Below are 22,811 nucleotides of genomic sequence, written 5' to 3' on the forward strand. Positions count from 1 at the left end.
GTACCTGGCATGGCTGCTGTTAGTGTCACAGTCCCTCAATGGTTGTGTAAACCTACACTATAAGTAAGTACCTGGCATGGCTGCTGTTGTCACAGTCCCTCTCACTTCAGGGTCAGGTTACAGAGGAGACATATCAAACTCCCTAGGGGACAGAACTGTATACAAAGACTAACGATTAATCTCGTTACACGAATACGATTAAACGAATATAAATCATTTTGACAAATAAACCCATTTTAATTGAAAAGAAACCCTCTGTGATGGGAAATCCAGAACCTGATGAAATCTAGACTTGCTTCATTTAGGACTTTACCGTTGCAGGGAGGGCTGGGCTGTAGGGAAAATCTAGACTTGCTTCATTTAGGACTTTACCGTTGCAGGGAGGGCTAGGCTGTAGGGGAAATCTAGACTTGCTTCATTCAGGTCTTTACCGTTGCGGGGAGGGCTGGGCTGTAGGGGAAATCTAGACTAGCTTCATTCAGGACTTTACCGTCGCGGGGAGGGCTAGGCTGTAGGGGAAATCTAGACTTGCTTCATTTAGGACTTTACCGTCGCGGGGAGGGCTGGGCTGTAGGGGAAATCTAGACTTGCTTCATTTAGGACTTTACCGTTGCGGGGAGGGCTGGGCTGTAGGGGAAATCTAGACTAGCTTCATTCAGGTCTTTACCGTTGCGGGGAGGGCTGGGCTGTAGGGGAAATCTAGACTTGCTTCATTTAGGACTTTACCGTCGCGGGGAGGGCTGGGCTGTAGGGGAAATCTAGACTTGCTTCATTTAGGACTTTACCGTTGCAGGGAGGGCTGGGCTGTAGGGGAAATCTAGACTTGCTTCATTTAGAAACTTTACCGTTGCGGGGAGGGCTGGGCTGTAGGGGAAATCTAGACTTGCTTCATTTAGGACTTTACCGTTGCAGGGAGGGCTGGGCTGTAGGGGAAATCTAGACTTGCTTCATTTAGGACTTTACCGTTGCAGGGAGGGCTGGGCTGTAGGGGAAATCTAGACTAGCTTCATTCAGGACTTTACCGTTGCAGGGAGGGCTGGGCTGTAGGAGAAATCTAGACTTGCTTCATTTAGGACTTTACCGTTGCAGGGAGGGCTGGGCTGTAGGGGAAATCTAGACTTGCTTCATTCAGGACTTTACCGTTGCAGGGAGGGCTAGGCTGTAGGGAAAATAATATGGTTCAGGGACTGAACAGAACTGTAGTAACTTTAGCATCTGCCAACGCTTAATTAACAAACACAGTGTGTGGCAGGATGGGTGTGTGCCGAGGGTTTAGTCCTGCAACAAGTAAGTGGAATAGACATACATAGTCTGTGATCTTCAATAGGCAAGTCTGTTTGAAGTGACTGCATGGAAAAATTAAGGCTCCCTGGGAATTCTATTTAGGAAATAGTCACATTCGTATAACTAGTTATCCTCCTTTATAACACACGTGGCCTGAACCCCAGAGTGACTATAATTATGATCATGGTTTAATTGCGTAACACACGGAGTGTTGCTTTCACTGGCCCGCTACAAGTTTTCAAAGAGTCACATACATGTATTTGCTAGAGATGTTACTGAGCTACGCGGCATTTACTGTTTATGATGGAATTTACATATCATAAAAGTACGTACTTTAACATTTGGAGGCAAATTCAAACTCCTGGATAATTTATTCATGTATTTGGTATTCCAGATAAAACTGCTGTTTGTCAAGCAAAGTTCCAAATCACAAAGATTTCAAAATATGAATGGAAGGGCTAGGAGTTAAGGGCAGGACTACTCTGGTTAGACACCCAGGTGAGAGGACAGAGCTTGGCAAGAGGGCCAATACATCTCCCTGTCGTTTAAACCTTTATCTGACGGTTGTAACATATGTAATTGATCAGGACCCCAGCACGTGTAGCCCCTGGGTAGTTAGTCTCTGAATCTCTCATCTTACTTGGCTCCTTCCAGTAAATGGAGCCCTGTTTCTCACAGAATATATCTTCGGTGACTAAACGTTGGGGTCTGTACGTGTTCCTATAGCTGTTTCAGAGTAGTGTGCAGTTAACTTTTCCGCCCACGCCATTTCTCCCCGTTAGCATTTAGTTGCTAAGTGTTTGGTATAGTCTCTCATACAGACCCTGAAGCAAATATATCCAAGAAAGCCCACGCAAGTCTAGAAAATGTGGCAAGTCTAGATTAATGAAGAAGGTCTCAGGGCTCCTTTTCATTATATTTTATCTTTTTTTTTACTATGAACTTTTTCAGTAAAATATGTTCATTTCAGAGACTAGTTGTTAGTCTATGTTTGGTAATACGCTCGCTGATATTAAAGGTGACAGTTTGAAGACGAGCAAAGGTGCTTTTTGACGACTGGAAACAAATTTGGTTGGGACCTGGCACGGCTCACGCAATCTTCTCCTGTAGGGTGGGTGATCCAATTATGGGGGGATGGGTGTGGATGTGAATTTATCTTCCTAGGTGGCCTTTGCACACACACACACACACACACACACGAACGCACGCACACACACACGAACGCACACACACATATACGCACATCAAATATCACATATTACTATTTAATGTCAGTAAACATTAATTTATTAATAAAGTCCCATTTAGCACGAAGGTGGGTGATGGGGTGAGTAAGTCATTTCGGATCTGAACAGTTTTCAACAATACGACATCAAGGGACAAGCATTGTATACTTCACTCACTACCTTTTTTATACCCAAATTGGGATTCGAACCCGGGTGTAGCACAGCAGGTGTCTCCGGGGACTTAGCAAACCTCCTTATTCTGGTTGTGAAACTTTACTAACATCTTAATTAAAATGAAATAGAATCCTATAAAGTTTGGATGGTTTCAGCAAGTAATGAGAACACAATACTTACAACATTAATTTCACCTTGACAAACACAAATTATGAAAGCGCGCAATGTTGCAGATTTTTGTGACAAAAAACTGCGTAATAAAAAACTGTTTTAATACCAAGAGCTTATTTTTCAGTCTGTCATCATCAACAAACTGCATTTATTCTATACGCGAAAAAGATGCTATCTTGTAACGCAAACATGTGTTGCCGAAATACAGTTTCACATTTGGTGAGCGATTGACAGCCATTCATGCAACACCACTGAGGAAGTCGCCATGCAAGTGGGTCGCAATCGACCTTCACCCCGGTTGCAGGGTCAAAGGTTAGAGCTCTCCCCCCGATCTGAATGTCAGAGCTATTGTCGGTGTTCGCGCACTATTGGTGATAGTGTTGGCTACATTTAGAGACAATTCAGGGCCTCGGTACCTTCAAGCTGCTGACATGGCGACAGAAGAAGGGAGAAACGTGGTCATAGCCATAGATGACAGCGAGTTCTCGGAATATGCATTCGACTGTGAGTAGAACTAGCAGCCCTGTGCAGCAATAATTTACACATCCTAAAACATCCAGTGTCTAGTCAAGACGAACACAAACCGCAAAAACCGACAGGGCCGTTCCGCGAAATAATAATTCATAGGTTTAGCGTGCGGGGGTGGACATTTTAACTATCTGTGAATGAAAACATATTCTAGACAACATTGCACACATGTCAAATTGAGTCACCCAGTCTAGCATGAGTCTGAGGTTGTTGATCATGCACGCCGAACATTGTCACGGTGTCTCATTCTGGTGTACTGACTAGCTGCAGCAACAGACGCAGGGCGGAGCATCACTTGATCATACCGATACTGAGATACGGTGATTTCTTCATTTTTGCATATGTCGTATTTGATTTGAGAAACGTTTCCCTATCACGATCATCAATAATAACTCACGCTGCCATTTTCGACGTTCTCCTTTATTCGAGGTTATCATCACACAGGTTGAAGTGTACATTCACATAGGGACTTGCGGGCAGTGTTTCTTTCTTTCTTTGTTTCAATCAGTCATCAGAGTTCAAGATCAAGATATGTCCCCATTCCTTACATATATATCTATAGTAGTATGATGGGCAGGTAAACTGATCCTGGTGATCAGGAAGGGAGACAATGCCTTACTTATGTGAGATGTGAAGACAGGATTTCCTGCGAGTTTTGGGGCAGTAGGAGGTAACTGTGCTGATGTTGAATAGATACTATGAGTCAAGTTTATTTCTGTTTGGTAAATATCATATATACTTCTCATCAAAAGTTAAGACTTACTAGTGTAAATAAATCCATTGCTTCAGGCAACTATTTCGAAACTAAATTTTGCAAAAATATTCCATACTGTTTAGGAGTACTGTTTACACATGAACTGATGTATTGTATAACAAATTCGTAACATTGAAAAGATTATTGTCATGAGTTCAGTAAATGATGAAAATCTTTGAAAATTGTGAATTCTTAACAAAACTTTACACCACGATGCAGCTGTTCATATGTACGATATTTGCACATGCTTTTCAGCAGTTTGATGCATGATCCTCGTGTAATTCATCTGCATAAAGTTTGCAGTTGGTTCCCCCAAGTTAGTGGAGAAATCAACCTTCAGTATAATAAAATATCAGATATATATATACATAACATATAGTGAGTGTTTTAAGTGAGTCTAAACTTTTGAAGTATATTACGATTTAAAATTGTATAACACGAGGGAGTAACTGTAATGCTTTGGTATGTTTCTAACATGGAACAAGTACTAAATAGAAAATCGATCGCCATCGATTTTTTGTGAACAGCAAAAACTTATGCCAGGAGTGTGGAAAGAACAGCTAACTAGCTTATGCCATGATCGGTGTGAAAAGAACAGCTAACTAGCTTATGCCATGGGTGTGAAAAGAACAGCTAACTTGCTTATGCCATGATCGGTGTGAAAAGAACAGCTAACTTGCTTATGCCATGATCGGTGTGAAAAGAACAGCTAACCAGCTTATGCCATGATCGGTGTGAAAAGAACAGCTAACTTGCTTATGCCATGGGTGTGAAAAGAACAGCTAACTAGCTTATGCCATGATCGGTGTGAAAAGAACAGCTAACTAGCTTATGCCATGGGTGTGAAAAGAACAGCTAACTTGCTTATGCCATGATCGGTGTGAAAAGAACAGCTAACTTGCTTATGCCATGATCGGTGTGAAAAGAACAGCTAACTAGCTTATGCCATGGGTGTGAAAAGAACAGCTAACTTGCTTATGCCATGATCGGTGTGAAAAGAACAGCTAACCAGCTTATGCCATGGGTGTGAAAAGAACAGCTAACTAGCTTCTGTCGCTGAACTATTAGTGATGTCATTTTTATTGTGATGTCCTGGAAACTGATACTGTTAATGGCCTCCATTTTTATTGTGATGTCCTGGAAACTGATACTGTCAATAGCCTCCAAAGCATTGCGATGTCCTGGAAAGTGATACTGTCAATAGCCTCCAAAGCATTGTGATGTCCTGGAAACTGATACTGTCAATAACCTCCAAAGCATTGTGATGAAATGGTACTGATATCTCTAGGGACAGAGTTTGATCTGACTCAAGGGTGGGTGTCCCCCTGCCGTGATATTGCTGGAATATTTCTATAAGCAGCGTAAAACCATACTCACTCACTCACTCACAGCCTGGTTCCCTGGGCCTGTTGCGGCTGCGCTAACGCTCCGACACTGACCCAGGCAACCACTGCCGAATGGCAGCCTTCACTGCAGGGAGACGCGCCATACATTTACTATAGAAAAATCCGAGAACGTGTGGTTAGAATTTTTTCATAGCATTTTCATCGATACTGTGGCAAAGTATACGTCACCAGAAAAACACCCATCGTTACTTTCAGTGTACAAACACGTTATTTAAGCAGTTTCGAAACACGAAAATCGTCGTTGCATTGGCTATATGTAAACAATTACACACACCCTATATTCATCACCGACATGTGCTTTGATATTTCGTGTCAGATAGGTATTGCCACGAAATCGTACACATAAAACATGGATCTGAACGACCACATTGATTGAATATAGTTAGCATCTTTATTTTAGCAAATTTGATGACGAAATTATCGCCGAGTATGTCCCGTGTCTTCCATCGTTTCAGGGTAGGTTTAGCGGATATATTTCTCGATCACCTTGTGAAATTACAAGATAAAGCGTTTAGATCATATGGATGATGTTAATGACAGGGTTTGTCATTCTGATATTTAGCCTCTACAAAACAACATGAAATAGTCAGCATATATACCAACATCATTCAGAAATGTTTATGATTATAATAAACATGGTGAATCAAATGATCTATATACAAAAATGCACACACATATACAGCTCAAAACAATAAATTTGATACTTTATATTACTAAACTGAATATATCAAAATACATGGTATGATCAGTATGTTAATACATCGGTATTTACATATATACTGAGTCAAAAAAGAAACTTCACAAAATGTAATTTGAAAAATAATGAATAATTTTTCTCTGATGATACATCTATGTATCCGAAATGGGATCCCTATCTTTCGACTCTAGAAAAATGTTAGCAAAACCCACTCAAACCCATCCATTCGTCGTGCAAATGACGTTAGTGCCAAATCAGGTTTTGCACGTGCAGTCGATCACGTGATCTTCGCATCGAAGTTTTCTTCATATGCACGTGTTTGCATTGGCCTCAAGAATTGAAAAAACACTTTTAAACCACAGTTCTAAAGGTACTTGAAATGCCACGATTGTCAAATGTGCAACGTGAACGTGCCGTTGGCATGTTGCAAGCGGGAAGATCAGTTATTGACATCGCAAGAGCAATTGGATGCAGCCGTCGTACTGTGTATGACTTGCGAGGTCGTCTACAAGAAACTGGCACCACTTCTGATCGCCCAAGGTCGGGTCGTCCACGTGTGACGTCACGAGCAGAAAACCGTCAAATCGTCCTACGTCACCTACGCCGGCTACACGAACCAGGGCTGAGACGTTTAGAGGTCGACTGTCCTCAGACCATTCGAAATCGGTTGCTGGCTGCCAATCTCCATTCTCGACGTCCATATCGTGGGCCAATATTGACGCCGTTTCATCAACGTCAACGTCTGCTGTGGGCCCAACGTCACCTCCGATGGACCCAGAGAGACTGGAATCGAGTCGTCTTTAGCGATGAATCCAGGTTTACCCTCAGATTCGCGGACGGCAGGCATAGAGTCTGGAGACGGCGTCGACAGTGAACGGCTTTATGCCCAATGTTGTGTACAGGAAGTCGACAGATTCGGGTCTTAGGAACCAACCTCAGAATTTGCAGAAACTTGGCGCTGCCTTGTAAGAGCAATGGTGCAGAATCCCCAACCACGTGTTCATTAGCATCAGGCAGTCGATGAGGAGACGGTGTTTGGCAGTGGTGAATGCGCGGGGCAGCCATACACGATATTGAACTGAGAAATTTCGCATTTTTATTCTTGTGACTTGACATTCTGTATACCCATGTTTTGGAACGGCGGTGTAGCCTAATGGAACTGATTATGGCACTGTCAGTGTATCGAGTACATCCAAAGATCTCAGCAATGAAATAATAACAATTTAACCATCTTACCATCTCTTGTTCTTTTATAGTGCCCTGAAGAAAGAATGTGAAGTTTCTTTTTTGACTCAGTATATGTGAAGAAGAACTTTTTAGACAGATGAACATTCCACTATTTGTGAACTGTTGAATAGGGTGATTTTTACCAATGATACCTGTCATGAGAACTGTAGTTTTTATGACTTTAAGCCAGTATCAGAGTATACATTTGCTGTACATTGATTATTTTGAGCATGATAACCCTGGTGTTATTAGAATAGATCTGATACAAATCACGTGATGTAAGCAATTTTTCAGTCAGATATCAGTTAACTAGTTTGGTTAAATGCTGCTATGGACTCTTTTCTTTATTTTATTATACTTTACAGCAGTGCATGCATACATAATTCAACACACCATCAGTGATTTTGCTTTTGAATTTTGGGTAATTTGCTCTGTACTTGTTGACCAGTTCACTATTGTGATTATATATTTTTTAAATCAAAAGTTTATGGTGTGTATCTTGAAATTGTATCTTTATATAGATATTGGGTATTGTGTTAACACCTAAACTTATTTGGACTAAAGCACTAACTACTCTTGGTGCACAGAGTAAAAAGGCTGTTATGGCATTGTACAGATGTCAAAAGAAAGTTGAAAATAAACCATGTCAAGATTAATTATGATATTTAATGCCATGATTGTTCCTATAGTGTGTAATGGTGCAGAAGTATAGGGGACCTCATACTGTAAAATTAGTGAAGATGTATAGCATAAAATGTGTAAACGGTTTCTCAAAACAGCAAACAATGTTATGGTTTGGGGAGAATGTGGCAGAACCCCTCTCCAACTTGTGCACACCACAAGCCCTATAAGGTATTGGTGCAGGCTACTGTATTTGAATGAACGCAAACTGTCTCGCCAATGCCGTACCTCAAATTATATATATTCTGTTTAAACTCATTCATATTTAGAATATTCTGATTTGAATATGTACGGTTAGCACAATATGTGAAGATATTTATTCGCCTGATTCCTTCTATTAACAGCATTTTAAATCACTGTTAAATGTTGAAAAGAATCTTACACACCATATCCCTGTACACCTAAAACTAGCCATGGCTCTTTTCAGTTGTAGTAGGTTTAAACTTCAAGTCGATTTTGGAAGATACACAACTTTCCCATACACTGAATGACTGTAAATATTGTATATTAAGGGGAAGATATTTTGTTGAAGATGAGTTTCATATGCTGTATTGCTTGTAGGCGAGCATTACTCAGCCATAAGAATTATGTATGGGTCTTAAACAATTATATATAAAGTCCCACACTGTAACATTTGTTATCAGATCGATGATCATGTTGTTGATCTCTGGATTGCCTGGTCCAGACTCGATTATTTACAGGCCGCTGCCATATAACTGGAATACAGCCGAGTGCAGCCTTAAACAACAAACCAACCAACAACTTTTATCGAAATTCTTTCATCTGAAAACTTCGACAGACAGACAAGACAACTTTGATGTTGTATATATAACTCATGTCTATATTTATATTAAACAGCTAAGGGAATTGTAATAGATTGTTTCATTGGCATGCGTGTTTCATGCAATCAAAGATAGTCTGTATTAAACTGTCTGTTTATTGTGATTGTAATACCAACAGGTTTCAAAACTGAATGTACCCCATTCCCCACCCCTCTCCAACCCCAGATATAGCTACAGTGTTTTTATGTAATAGGAAATGGACACATTATGAAATATTAATAGCTTTTTTTTACTAAACATGTCTTTAACGAACATGAGCCCCGTCTGGGAGTATTGTGCATCAGTGTGTTTTAGACAATGCACACTTTTCTTTTTTATGAGTCGGCTCTTTCAAAACAAGCTAAAACACACACAGTTATGAATATTTCATAATGTGCCCGTTTTCCTATTATATACAAAACTGTCCCTATATATGGGTTGGGGAATGGGGTACTTTCAATTTTATATATAATGGTCCGATGTGTAATCGACTTCCCAGTAGAATCACGCAGATGTTGCCATACTATGACTATTGTTAAAGGTCACATGCAACGTAAAACACAACTTTGCAGATTCTGATACCTTTCGGTATGGACTTAAAAAAATCATCAAAAATGCAAATTGAACTTATAAAGTTGAAAAATAACGCGATGAACAAAGACGTGCGAAATCGTAGTTCAAACGATTCACTAATTTTCCCCCAGCGTTTGGGGGGGAATTCAAGCGGTTCCAACAGCTGGGCTGCGCTCATAGCGCGTACGCAGTGAAACAGGTTCGCGCAACTTGGAAGCGGGTTGTCCAGTGAATACTCCGTGAAGGCTTTGGTGTGAGCTATTTTTCTAATGTTATGTTGATATCTCAAATGCGCGAGCTTTTTATATGTTATGACAGTAAATTAACTGTTTATAAAATTTCATTTGTCTATTTCACCACACGTTCTTCTTACCGAGTCACTTTCTCAGTTCGATACTTAAAAGCAATGTCATTATTTAGCATTGACAGAATTTCTAACTGTGATATAGATATGTCGTTGTCAAAGACAAAACTCAACGTCTTGTTTTATTGACACCTGTGTGTCTGCCTGCCTGTCTGCTAATGACAACATTCAATACACAACTGCTATCACTGACTACATGCATTTTGAACTTAACACCTATCAGGCTATACACCATAAACAAAATGCATTGCTTTATGGCCCGAGTTCGGTCTCTGTCACATTATGTAATTACACAGACAGGCAAGTATGATACTTGAACACATGACATGTTATGATGTCTGTTGATTGCAAAATGTTATACACAAAAAATGAACATGTATTTACAAAACCCAACATCTCTATATATACACACACAATGAGCTGTGAGGGCATCTGCAAATGAACCAGCCGTTACACTTGAGTGCACACCCACCTGCTTCGTTTCTTGGGAAGTAAACCCAAGTACACAATATTGCACTTTTGATTTGCGATTGTACGCTTATAATTTTGTTTATATGTTTTTTCATAACCAGCAATGTATATTATATGTCATGAATAAGTGATAATTGTGTTTTAATTATGTTTGATTTTTTGGTTGCATGTGAACTTTAAACTTTTTATGATCAATGCCTATTGCATCACCATGATCAGCCCAATGCAAAATGGAAGAACAGATATGGATGTCATATTGAAATGATATATGCCAAATGAATACAAATAATAAATAGGCCATATTCTTCTAATATTATACCATTTTTGAAAGCACATACATTGTTAAGAAAACATTGTTGAATGAATCATTTATGTGTTTCAGATGTATTAGAAATAATTATTATTAATTATATAATGTGGTAACAACCATTTTCTAGTTACTATTACTGGGCGTTCAGTTTATTTCCAACACACAAAACAGGAGAAATGGGGGCCACTTCATCGAATTACACGTCATCATATTTGCTAAAATATAGATGCTAACTATATTCAATCAATGTGGTCGTTCAGATCCATGTTTTATGTGTACAATTTTGTGGCAATAGCGAGCTGACACGAAATATCAAAGCACATGTCGGTGATGAAAATAGGGTGTGTGTCATTGTTTACATATCGGCCATGTAACGACGATTTTCGTGTTTCGAAACTGCTTAAATAACGTACACTGAAAGTAATAATGGCCGTTGTGCTGGTGACTTATATTTTGCCATAGTATCGATGAAAATGCTATGAAAAAAATCCAACAACCCGTTCTCGGATTTATCTATAGTAAATGTATGGCGCGTCTCCCTGCAGTGAAGGCCGCCATTCGGCAGTGGTTGCCTGGGTCAGCGTCGGAGCATTAGTTCTGCACAAAATGTCAACCTTTTAAAGAAGCAATTCAACCGCTTGAAACTGTCCTGTGGTCACATTCAGTATAAGTTCAGTATATGTAAAATAAGACAGCACTAAACATTTAAGACTATGGTCAGTTTTAATTACTGGATGGATGTGTACACGTTGAAAAAGCACAAAAATCTGACACAAGATCACCCAATCACAGCTGTCAGATAATTCAGTCTGCACTGAAGACTCCCAACAAAAAGTGCTGGTTAAAATACAGATTCTGGTTTGATGGAGTGTAACCTGTATGCTAGCTGACAAATACCTGTTTCAGCCCCAGTCTGGTATATGTACTCTGAGGGGGGAGTGAGTGAGTCCGGTATACACTCCTACGTGTGTGTTCATCGGGCAAACTGTTTCCTATCTGGAGATGTGAGATGGAAAATGTTTATATCTGTACCACCATTTTTATAAGCATGCAGGCAGAATTGAGACTTCCTCATGTTTCACTAACGACATAAAGATTTATCACGTGTCTGGTTCCCTTCTCACGTTGACCTGACCCTTGTACTGGGGATGCATCTAAGGTTGAGGTATCCGGGGAGAGTCAAGGGTTTCTTGTCATCTAAAACTGAGGGATATCAACCAATAAGGGAAATTAAGTGACTGTCAATCTCTATAACTCACTTTGAGTGAAAGTAGACTGAGTGAGTACGGTTTTACGCTGCTTTTAGCAATATTACAGCAATATCAGTAAAGAGCAATAAAGAGATTCTGACCTAGCTAGGCTACTTCTTCTCCACCCTTGCTCTTATATCAAAAGGGGAAGTTTCTGACCTAGCTAGGCTACTTCTTCCCCCACTCTTGCCCTTATATCAAAATGGGGAGTTTCTGGCCCAGCTAGGCTACTTCTTCCCCCACCCTTGCTCTTGTATCAAAAGGGTGAGTTTCTGGCCTAGCTAGGCTACTTCTTCCACCACCCTTGCTCTCATATCAAAAGGGGGAGTTTCTGGCCCAGCTAGGCTACTTCTTCCCCCACCCTTGCTCTTATATCAAAAGGGGAAGTTTCTGGCCTAGCTAGGCTACTTCTTCCCCACCCTTGCTCTTATATCAAAAGGGGGAGTTTCTGGCCTAGCTAGGCTACTTCTTCCCCACCCTTGCTCTTATATCAAAAGGGGAGTTTCTGTCCTAGCTAGGCTACTTCTTCCCCACCCTTGCTCTTATATCAAAAGGGGAGTTTCTGTCCTAGCTAGGCTACTTCTTCCCCACCCTTGCTCTTATATCAAAAGGGGGAGTTTCTGGCCTAGCTAGGCTACTTCTTCCCCACCCTTGCTCTTATATCAAAAGGGGGAGTTTTGGCCTAGCTAGGCTACTTCTTCCCCACCCTTGCTCTTATATCAAAAGGGGGAGTTGCTGACCTAGCTAGGCTACTTCTTCCCCACCCTTGCTCTTATATCAAAAGGGGGAGTTTCTGGCCTAGCTAGGCTACTTCTTCCCCACCCTTGCTCTTATATCAAAAGGGGAAGTTTCTGGCCTAGCTAGGCTACTTCTTCCCCCACCCTTGCTCTTATATCAAAAGGGGGAGTTTCTGTCCTAGCTAGGCTACTTCTTCCCCCACCCTTGCTCTTATATCAAAAGGGGAGTTTCTGGCCTATCTAGGCTAGTTCTTCCCCCACCCTTGCTCTTATATCAAAAGGGGGAGTTGCTGACCTAGCTAGGATACTTCTTCCCCCACCCTTGCTCTTCTATCAAAAGGGGAAGTTTCTGGCCTAGCTAGGCTACTTCTTCCCCCACCCTTGCTCTTATATCAAAAGGGGGAGTTTCTGACCTAGCTAGGCTACTTCTTCCCCACCCTTGCTCTTATATCAAAAGGGGGAGTTTCTGTCCTAGCTAGGCTACTTCTTCCCCACCCTTGCTCTTATATCAAAAGGGGGAGTTTCTGGCCTAGCTAGGCTACTTCTTCCCCACCCTTGCTCTTATATCAAAAGGGGGAGTTGCTGACCTAGCTAGGCTACTTCTTCCCCACCTTTGCTCTTATATCAAAAGGGGGAGTTTCCGGCCTAGCTAGGCTACTTCTTCCCCCACCGTTGCTCTTATATCAAAAGGGGGGGGTTTCTGGACTAGCTAGGCTACTTCTTCCCCCACCCTTGCTCTTATATCAAAGGGGGAGTTTCTGGCCTAGCTAGGCTACTTCTTCCCCACCCTTGCTCTTATATCAAAAGGGGGAGTTTCTGGCCTAGCTAGGCTACTTCTTCCCCACCCTTGCTCTTATATCAAAGGGTGAGTTTCTGGCCTAGCTAGGCTACTTCTTCCCCACCCTTGCTCTTATATCAAAAGGGAAAGTTTCTGGACTAGCTAGGCTACTTCTTCCCCCACCGTTGCTCTTATATCAAAAGGGGGGGGTTTCTGGACTAGCTAGGCTACTTCTTCCCCCACCCTTGCTCTTATATCAAAAGGGGAGTTTCTGGCCTAGCTAGGCTACTTCTTCCCCACCCTTGCTCTTATATCAAAAGGGGGAGATTCTGGCCTAGCTAGGCTACTTCTTCCCCACCCTTGCTCTTATATCAAAAGGGGGAGTTTCTGGCCTAGCTAGGCTACTTCTTCCCCCACCCTTGCTCTTATATCAAAAGGGGGAGATTCTGACCTAGCTAGGCTACTTCTTCCCCCACCCTTGCTCTTATATCAAAAGGGGGAGTTTCTGGCCTAGCTAGGCTACTTCTTCCCCACCGTTGCTCTTATATCAAAAGGGGAAGTTTCTGGACTAGCTAGGCTACTTCTTCCCCCACCGTTGCTCTTATATCAAAAGGGGGGAGTTTCTGGACTAGCTAGGCTACTTCTTCCCCCACCCTTGCTCTTATATCAAAAGGGGGAGTTTCTGGCCTAGCTAGGCTACTTCTTCCCTACCCTTGCTCTTATATCAAAAGGGGGAGACATGTTATGTCTCCAACTGATTAACGGCTACCCCACCGCCCCGAAACTAACTAACTAAGTTCATAAGGTAAGAGCCTTGGCTGATTCTCAGCTATTGTTCTGAGTGACGGGATGTGAGACTCTAAGCACCCTGTATCTTGTACATTTCAGTCTATGTGCAGCAAGTGCATCGTCCCGGCGACAACATCACACTAGTCCACTGCTCGGAGTACGCATCTCTCATCCATGCACGTAAGTAGCTGTCACTGGGCAGTGTCTAACAATGTCCACTCTGTTGCAGTCTATATGGACCACGCCCACCGAGGCTCTGACCACATCATACTGGTGCATGTACCAGAGTACACTCACCTGACTCAGGCCCGTGAGTACTAACCCAGCATCACCACTGGGGTGTAGCTGCTGCTGTCACATTGTTGTAATGTTGCTGTGACTACTGCTGTAACATTGTTGTAATGTTGCTGTGACTGCTGCTGTAACATTGTTGTAATGTTGCTGTAACTGCTACTGTAATGTTGTAATGTTGCTGTGACTGCTGCTGTAACATTGTTGTAGTGTTGCTGTGACTGCTGCTGTAACATTGTTGTAATGTTGCTGTAACTGTTGTAATGTTGCTGTAACTGCTACTGTAACATTGTTGTAATGTTGCTGTAACTGCTGCTGTAACATTGTTGTAATGCTGCTGTAACTGCTGCTGTAACATTGTTGTAATGTTGCTGTAACTGCTGCTGTAACATTGTTGTAATGTTGCTGTAACTGCTGATATAACATTGTTGTAATGTTGCTGTAACTGCTGATATAACATTGTTGTAATGATGCTGTAACTGCTACTGTAACATTGTTGTAATGATGCTGTAACTGCTACTGTAACATTGTTGTAATGTTGCTGTAGCTGCTGCTGTAACATTGTTGTAATGTTGCTGTAACTGCTGCTGTAACATTGTTGTAATGTTGCTGTAACTGCTGCTGTAACATTGTTGTAATGTTGCTGTAACTGCTGCTGTAACATTGTTGTAATGTTGCTGTAACTGCTGTTGTAACATTGTTGTAATGTTGCTGTAACTGCTGCTGTAACATTGTTGTAATGTTGCTGTAACTGCTGCTGTAACATTGTTGTGATGTTGCTGTAACTGCTGCTGTAACATTGTTGTAATGTTGCTGTAACTGCTGCTGTAACTGCTGCTGTAACATTGTTGTAATGTTGCTGTAACTGCTGCTGTAACATTGTTGTAATGTTGCTGTAACTGCTGCTGTAACATTGTTGTAATGTTGCTGTAACTGCTGTTGTAACATTGTTGTAATGTTGCTGTAACTGCTGCTGTAACATTGTTGTAATGTTGCTGTAACTGCTGCTGTAACATTGTTGTAATGTTGCTGTAACTGCTGCTGTAACAGTGTTGTAATGTTGCTGTAACTGCTGCTGTAACATTGTTGTAATGTTGCTGTAACTGTTGTAATGTTGCTGTAACTGCTGCTGTAACATTGTTGTAATGTTGCTGTAACTGCTACTGTCACATTGTTGTAATGTTTCTGTAACTGCTGTTGTAACATTGTTGTAATGTTGCTGTAACTGCTACTGTAACATTGTTGTAATGTTGCTGTAACTGCAGCTGTAACTGCTGCTGTAACAGTGTTGTAATGTTGCTGTAACTGCTGCTGTAACATTGTTGTAATGTTGCTGTAACTGTTGTAATGCTGCTGTAACATTGTTGTAATGTTGCTGTAACTGCTACTGTCACATTGTTGTAATGTTTCTGTAACTGCTGTTGTAACATTGTTGTAATGTTGCTGTAACTGCTACTGTAACATTGTTGTAATGTTGCTGTAACTGCAGCTGTAACTGCTGCTGTAACAGTGTTGTAATGTTGCTGTAACTGCTGCTGTAACATTGTTGTAATGTTGCTGTAACTGTTGTAATGTTGCTGTAACTGCTGCTGTAACATTGTTGTAATGTTGCTGTAACTGCTACTGTCACATTGTTGTAATGTTTCTGTAACTGCTGTTGTAACATTGTTGTAATGTTGCTGTAACTGCTACTGTAACATTGTTGTAATGTTGCTGTAACTGCTGCTGTAACATTGTTGTAATGTTGCTGTAACTGCAGCTGTAACTGCTGCTGTAACAGTGTTGTAATGTTGCTGTAACTGCTGCTGTAACATTGTTGTAATGTTGCTGTAACATTGTTGTAATGTTGCTGTAACTGCTGCTGTAACATTGTTGTAATGTTGCTGTGACTGCTACTGTAACGTTGTTGTAATGTTGCTGTAACTGTTGCTGTAACATTGTTGTGATGTTGCTGTAACTGCTGCTGTAACATTGTTGTAATGTTGCTGTAACATTGTTGTAATGTTGCTGTAACTGCTGCTGTAACATTGTTGTAATGTTGCTGTGACTGCTACTGTAACGTTGTTGTAATGTTGCTGTAACTGTTGCTGTAACAGTGTTGTAATGTTGCTGTAACTGCTGCTGTAACATTGTTGTAATGTTGCTGTAACATTGTTGTAATGTTGCTGTAACTGCTGCTGTAACATTGTTGTAATGTTGCTGTGACTGCTACTGTAACGTTGTTGTAATGTTGCTGTAACTGTTGCTGTAACATTGTTGTGATGTTGCTGTAACTGCTCTGATAAAGCTGGTGTAACTGCAGATGTAAGTGCCTCTCTGCCTGCTTCACTAGTCCTGTGTCACGAGTTCTGTGAACCTTTCTCTCTGTGTTTTTTTTTGGGGTGAAACGTCATTATATTTGTGCATATTGCATCTATGTGCATCTGTGTGTACTGCACCTTTTGTATTTGTATATTGAATCTGTGTATCTGTATATATTCCATCTGTCCACCTCTATAAGTGTGTATATCTGTCTATATCGCATCTCAGTATGTGTGTCTATCTGTCTATGTTGCATCTCTCTGTGTGTATGTGTCTATCCTGCATCTCTGTATGTGTCTATCCTGCATCTCTGTATGTGTGTATATCTGTCTATATTGCATCTCTGTATGTCTGTATATCTGTCTATATTGCATCTCTGTATGTGTGTATATCTTTTTATATTGCATCTATGTATTTGTGTATATCTGTCTATATTGCATCTGTGTATGTGTGTATATCTGTCTATATTGCATCTGTGTATGTGTATATATCTGTGTATATTCCATCTATGTATGTGTATATATCTGTCTATATTGCATCTGTGTATGTGTATATATCTGTCTATGCTGCATCTGTGTAAGTGTATATCTGTCTATATTGCATCTTTGTATGTGTGTATATATGTCTATATTGCATCTGTGTATGTGTGTATATCTGTCTATATTGCATCTCTGTATGTGTGTATATCTTTTTATATTCCATCTGTGTATGTGTGTATATCTGTCTATATTGCATCTGTGTATGTGTATATCTGTCTATATTGCATCTATGTATGTGTGTATATCTGTCTATATTGCATCTGTGTATGTGTGTATATCTTTTTATATTGCATCTATGTATGTGTGTATATCTGTCTATATTGCATCTGTGTATGTGTATATATCTGTCTATATTGCATCTCTGTATATGTGTATATCTGTCTATATTGCATGTATGTATGTGTGTATATCTGTCTATCCTGTATCTGTGTATGTGTGTATATCTGTCTATATTGCATCTGTGTATGTGTGTATATCTGTCTATACTGCATCTCTGTATGTGTGTATATCTTTTTATATTGCATCTATGTATGTGTATATATCTGTCTATATTGCATCTGTGTATGTGTGTATATCTGTCTATATTGCATCTCTCTGTGTGTATGTGTCTATCCTGCATCTCTGTGTGTATATCCGTCTATATTGCATCTCTGTATGTGTGTATATCTGTCAGTGATTGTCAAAACAATGAAAACAAGAAGACAATCACTGTGCACTTAAAAAATATATTTTTTGTAAAATATGTATACAATCTTTGATTACCTTCTGACTTCGTGTAAAACATTGGTCCTACTTACACTTTTGTGTTATACCAAGGGACAAGTTATTATTGCGTGTACTTCCAACTATGACTAGAACCTGTTGACAACATATTTTACGCAATGGATTATGATGTTTGTGTGTGTGAAACCTTGGCCAACATATCTTTTTGAAGAAACTGTGGACAATTAATTTTCTCCATGTGCTTCTGTTTCAATAGCAGCCTTGCTGACAGATCCCGTAGTTGTGGCAGAACTCATCAAAGAGGAAGAGGTCAAGGTCAAACACCTGGTTGACAAATACAGTGAAAAGATGAAAAAAATCCATGTATGTCCTGCAATGTAGTCTATCTGTTCTGGTCACTGGTATCAATACATGTATGTCCTGCAATGTAGTCTTTCTGTTCTGGTCACTGGCATCAATACCAGTATGTCCTGCAATGTAGTCTTTCTGTTCTGGTCACTGGTATCAATACATGTATGTCCTGCAATGTAGTATTTCTGTTCTGTCACTGGTATCAATACATGTATGTCATGCAATGTAGTCTATCTGTTCTGGTCACTGGTATCAATACATGTGTGTCCTGCAATGTAGTCTTTCTGTTCTGGTCACTGGTATCAATATATGTATGTCCTGCAATGTAGTCTTTCTGTTCTGGTCACTGGCATCAATACACGTATGTCCTGCAATGTAGTCTTTCTGTTCTGGTCACTGGTATCTATACATGTATGTCCTGCAATGTAGTCTTTCTGTTCTGTCACTGGTATCAATATATGTATGTCCTGCAATGTAGTCTCTCTGTTCTGGGCACTGGTACCAATGCTTGTATGTCCTGCAATGTAGTCTTTCTGTTCTGTTCACTGGTATCAATATATGAATGTCCTGCAATGTAGTCTTTCTGTTCTGGGCACTGGTACCAATGCTTGTATGTCCTGCAATGTAGTCTTTCTGTTCTGGTCACTGGTATCAATATATGTATGTCCTGCAATGTAGTCTTTCTGTTCTGGGCACTGGTATCAATACATGGAACTCCTGCGATGTCATCTTTCTGTTCTGGTCACTGGTACTAATACTTCTATGTCCTGCATTGTCGTCTTTCTGTTCTGGTCACTGGTATCAATACATGTATGTCCTGCAATGTAATCTTTCTGTTCTGGTCACTGGTATCAATCCATGTATGTCCTGTAATGTAGACTTTCTGTTCAGGTCACTGGTATCAATACATGTATGTCCTGCAATGTAGTCTTTCTGTTCTGGTCACTGGTACCAATACATGTATGTCCTGCAATGTAGTCTTTCTGTTCTGGTCACTGATATCAATACATGTATGTCCTGCAATGAAGTCTCTCTGTTCTGGTCACTGGTACCAATACGTGTATGTCCTGCAATGTAGTCTTTCTGTTCTGGTCACTGGTACCAGTACACGTATGTCCTGCAATGTAATCTTTCTGTTCTGGGCACTGGTACCGATACATGTATGTCCTGCAATGTAGTCTTTCTGTTGTGGTCACTGGTATCAATATATGTATGTCCTGCAATGTAGTCTTTCTCTTCTGGTCACTGGTACCAATACATGTATATCCTGCAATGTAGTCTTTCTGTTCTGGTCACTGGTACCAATACATGTATGTCCTGCAATGTAGTCTTTCTGTTCTGGTCACTTGATCCAATACATGTATGTCCTACAATGTAGTCTTTCTGTTCTGGTCACTGGTACAAATGCATGTATGTCCTGCAATGTAGTCTTTCTGTTCTGGTCACTTGTTCCAATACATGTATGTCCTACAATGTAGTCTTTCTGTTCTGGTCACTTGTTCCAGTACATGTATGTCCTGCAATGTAGTCTTTCTTTTCTGGTCACAGGTATCAATTCATGTATGTCCTGCAGTGAAGTCTTTCTGTTCTGGTCACTGGTATCAATACATGTATGTCCTGCAATGTAGTCTTTCTCTTCTGGTCACTGGTACCAATACATGTATATCCTGCAATGTAGTCTTTCTGTTCTGGTCACTGGTACCAATACATGTATGTCCTGCAATGTAGTCTTTCTGTTCTGGTCACTTGTTCCAATACATGTATGTCCTACAATGTAGTCTTTCTGTTCTGGTCACTGGTACAAATGCATGTATGTCCTGCAATGTAGTCTCTCTGTTCTGGTCACTTGTTCCAATACATGTATGTCCTACAATGTAGTCTTTCTGTTCTGGTCACTTGTTCCAGTACATGTATGTCCTGCAATGTAGTCTTTCTTTTCTGGTCACAGGTATCAATTCATGTATGTCCTGCAGTGAAGTCTTTCTGTTCTGGTCACTGGTATCAATACATGTATGTCCTGCAATGTAGTCTTTCTTTTCTGGTCACAGGTATCAATTCATGTATGTCCTGCAGTGAAGTCTTTCTGTTCTGGTCACTGGTATCAATACATGTTTGTCCTGCAATGTAGTCTTTCTGTTTTAGGCACTGGTACCAATACATGTATGTCCTGCAATGTATTCTCTCTGTTCTGGTCACTGGTATCAATACATGTATGTCCTGGAATGTATTCTCTCTGTTCTGGTCACTGGTACCAATACGTGTATGTCCTGCAATGTATTCTCTCTGTTCTGATCACTGGTATCAATACATGTATGTTCTGCAATGTAGTTTTTCTGTTCTGGTCACTGGTATCAATATATGGATGTGTTTGCTTTGACCGAAGGTAACTTAACCGGTGTTCATGTGGATGTCGCTGTCCTACCACAAAGTTGAACCAAGATGTCATCAATGAGCAACTAACGTTTAACATACTGTTTTCTCAGTACAATTCAGATTCCATATGCTTTCACACATGACATCAAGAGATCGGTATGTCATACCTGTCTCGGACCAGGTGTGATGCTTGGTGAATTATGATGTGGTTGTTTCTCCCTCACAGGTGGGCGGCAAGGTGAAGCAGATGACAGGCAAGGTTGGGGAGGCGATCATCGAGGCTGCCAAGGGAGAGAATGCTGCAATGATTGTTGTCGGAACTCGGGGCATGGGCAAGATGAGGAGGACATTTCTGGGCAGCGTCAGTGACTATTGTCTACATCACTCCCCAGTCCCGGTGCTTGTGTGCCGACATAAACCAGTGAATGAACACAAGAAATAGGTCAACAATACCTTACATGGACAAGTATACAAGTTCTTGTGTTTCCCAACTGAATGCAGAATAACTATATGAGGAGATTCAATCCAAAAACTGGTCACAGACACTACTTAGGACCGGGTGATATTTGAAGCAAGAAATAGGCACTTGACCGTACCCATTAGTTGTGTGATATAAATAGGTGATGTATAAAATGAGTTCTATGTTGAATCAGCAATATTTCAGCCATATCTCGACAAGACAAAGTCTGCTTTCATACACATTTTAAGTACAATGTTTAAATCATTCTTTTTCAAAACATATTTATTCATTACATTATTATCTACAAACAGAAAAAGTTGTAGCACCAAATTTAAAAGCAAACAGTCTGTCCTCACATTACATCATTCATGATACAGACCAATCTCTTTATCCGTGAGACGGTGGGGTAGCCTAGTGGTTAATGTGTTCACTCATCACACTTAAGACCTGGGTTCAATTCGCCACATGTGAACAATGTGTGAAGCCCATTCCTGGTGTCCCTGCCGTTATATTACTGGAATATTGCTAAATGCAAAGTGAAACTAAACTTTATCACTCACTCACTCCTCCTTTCTGAGAAGACATTAACACCTACAGATGGTCTTTGATCTGTGTGATGTAGACACATGTTTGTCATACCTACAGATGGTCTGTGGTCTGTGTGATGTAGACACATGTTTGTCACACCTACATATGGTCTATGTGATGTAGACACATGTTTGTCACACCTACAGATGGTCTGTGATCTGTGTGATGTAGACACGTTTGTCACACCTACAGATGGTCTGTGATCTGTTAGATGTAGACTTTCATTTGTATCGCGGAGTCCCTTTTACAGACCAGAATCCTATGAGTGCAGGTTTGAGCCCAAGATTAGCACATTGTCAGCTCCATGCTGTGGTTTAAGACGTACCTTACTTACCAAATGGTTTCATTTATTTATAATATTTTTTGTCTTTCTAATACATGACGACAACATAGCCTTTTTGTGTTTCTGTAGAGGTAGCCCTTCATTTTCTCAAGAATATATGGTTTTGTCTAGACAGTGGAAATGACCTTTGTTAATGTTCTTATTTTATATTTTGTTTAGAACTAGATTACAACATATTTTGTCTGGCAGCATGAGCTATACTGCTCTGAATCTAAACCACAATTAGGACAATATTTTGTGTCTACTGGTTGTCAAATACCAAGATGTCTCTCTGGCATGGCCTGTATATTCTGTTTACATGTACTTCATACAAACATCACTCTGCTCAGTAGAAGGCATTGCTGGTGTTGCCAAGGAATCCTTTTATGTGTGCAAACTATTGTTTCCACTGCGAATCTCATGTACTTAATTATACAACAAAATTGAAATATCAAAAATTAAATAGTTGGGTAAAGTTCTTTCTTGTTGACTGTTTTTGTTTTGTTGATATTTACTTTGTTATTTAGCTCTTGCCTCACCCACCCGTTTGCATTAAGAATAATATATTTTGGCTAAAAAAATGATGCATATCTCACTTATCCTTACGTCATAGATTGGTGGA

General features: G+C 40.5%; 1 protein-coding gene across 4 annotated transcripts; it reads left to right on the plus strand.

The window, feature by feature from the left end:
* The first annotated feature begins 3,176 nt into the window (after window positions 1–3,176).
* Window positions 3,177–22,224, plus strand: LOC124291881 (universal stress protein in QAH/OAS sulfhydrylase 3'region-like). 4 transcript variants are annotated; one of them, XM_046728956.1, is made up of 4 exons: window positions 3,177–3,359; window positions 14,341–14,421; window positions 18,352–18,458; window positions 21,046–22,224. In XM_046728956.1, the coding sequence occupies exons 1-4, from the start codon at window positions 3,287–3,289 to the stop codon at window positions 21,259–21,261; spliced, it is 477 nt and encodes a 158-aa protein (XP_046584912.1). In that variant the 5' UTR covers window positions 3,177–3,286; the 3' UTR covers window positions 21,262–22,224. The 4 variants fall into 4 exon arrangements, with proteins under 4 accessions (XP_046584912.1, XP_046584927.1, XP_046584905.1 ...); XM_046728971.1 differs by having other exon boundaries at window positions 18,355–18,458; XM_046728949.1 differs by lacking the exon at window positions 14,341–14,421 and adding an exon at window positions 14,471–14,551.
* The last annotated feature ends 587 nt before the right edge of the window (window positions 22,225–22,811 follow it).

Source organism: Haliotis rubra, unplaced genomic scaffold, assembly GCF_003918875.1.
Source record: "Haliotis rubra isolate DU_JTF1 unplaced genomic scaffold, ASM391887v1 Scf1132, whole genome shotgun sequence".
Taxonomy (NCBI): domain Eukaryota; kingdom Metazoa; phylum Mollusca; class Gastropoda; order Lepetellida; family Haliotidae; genus Haliotis; species Haliotis rubra.

What these genes read in the sequence shown, in the direction of transcription:
- LOC124291881 (XM_046728956.1), top strand. Translation starts at nt 3,287, where the DNA reads ATGGCGACAGAAGAAGGGAGAAACGTGGTCATAGCCATAGATGACAGC. An exon ending in CTCGGAATATGCATTCGACT is followed by an intron (nt 3,360 to 14,340) that starts GTGAGTAGAACT and finishes TGTACATTTCAG; the next exon opens with TCTATGTGCAGCAAGTGCAT. An exon ending in AAAAGATGAAAAAAATCCAT is followed by an intron (nt 18,459 to 21,045) that starts GTATGTCCTGCA and finishes TCTCCCTCACAG; the next exon opens with GTGGGCGGCAAGGTGAAGCA.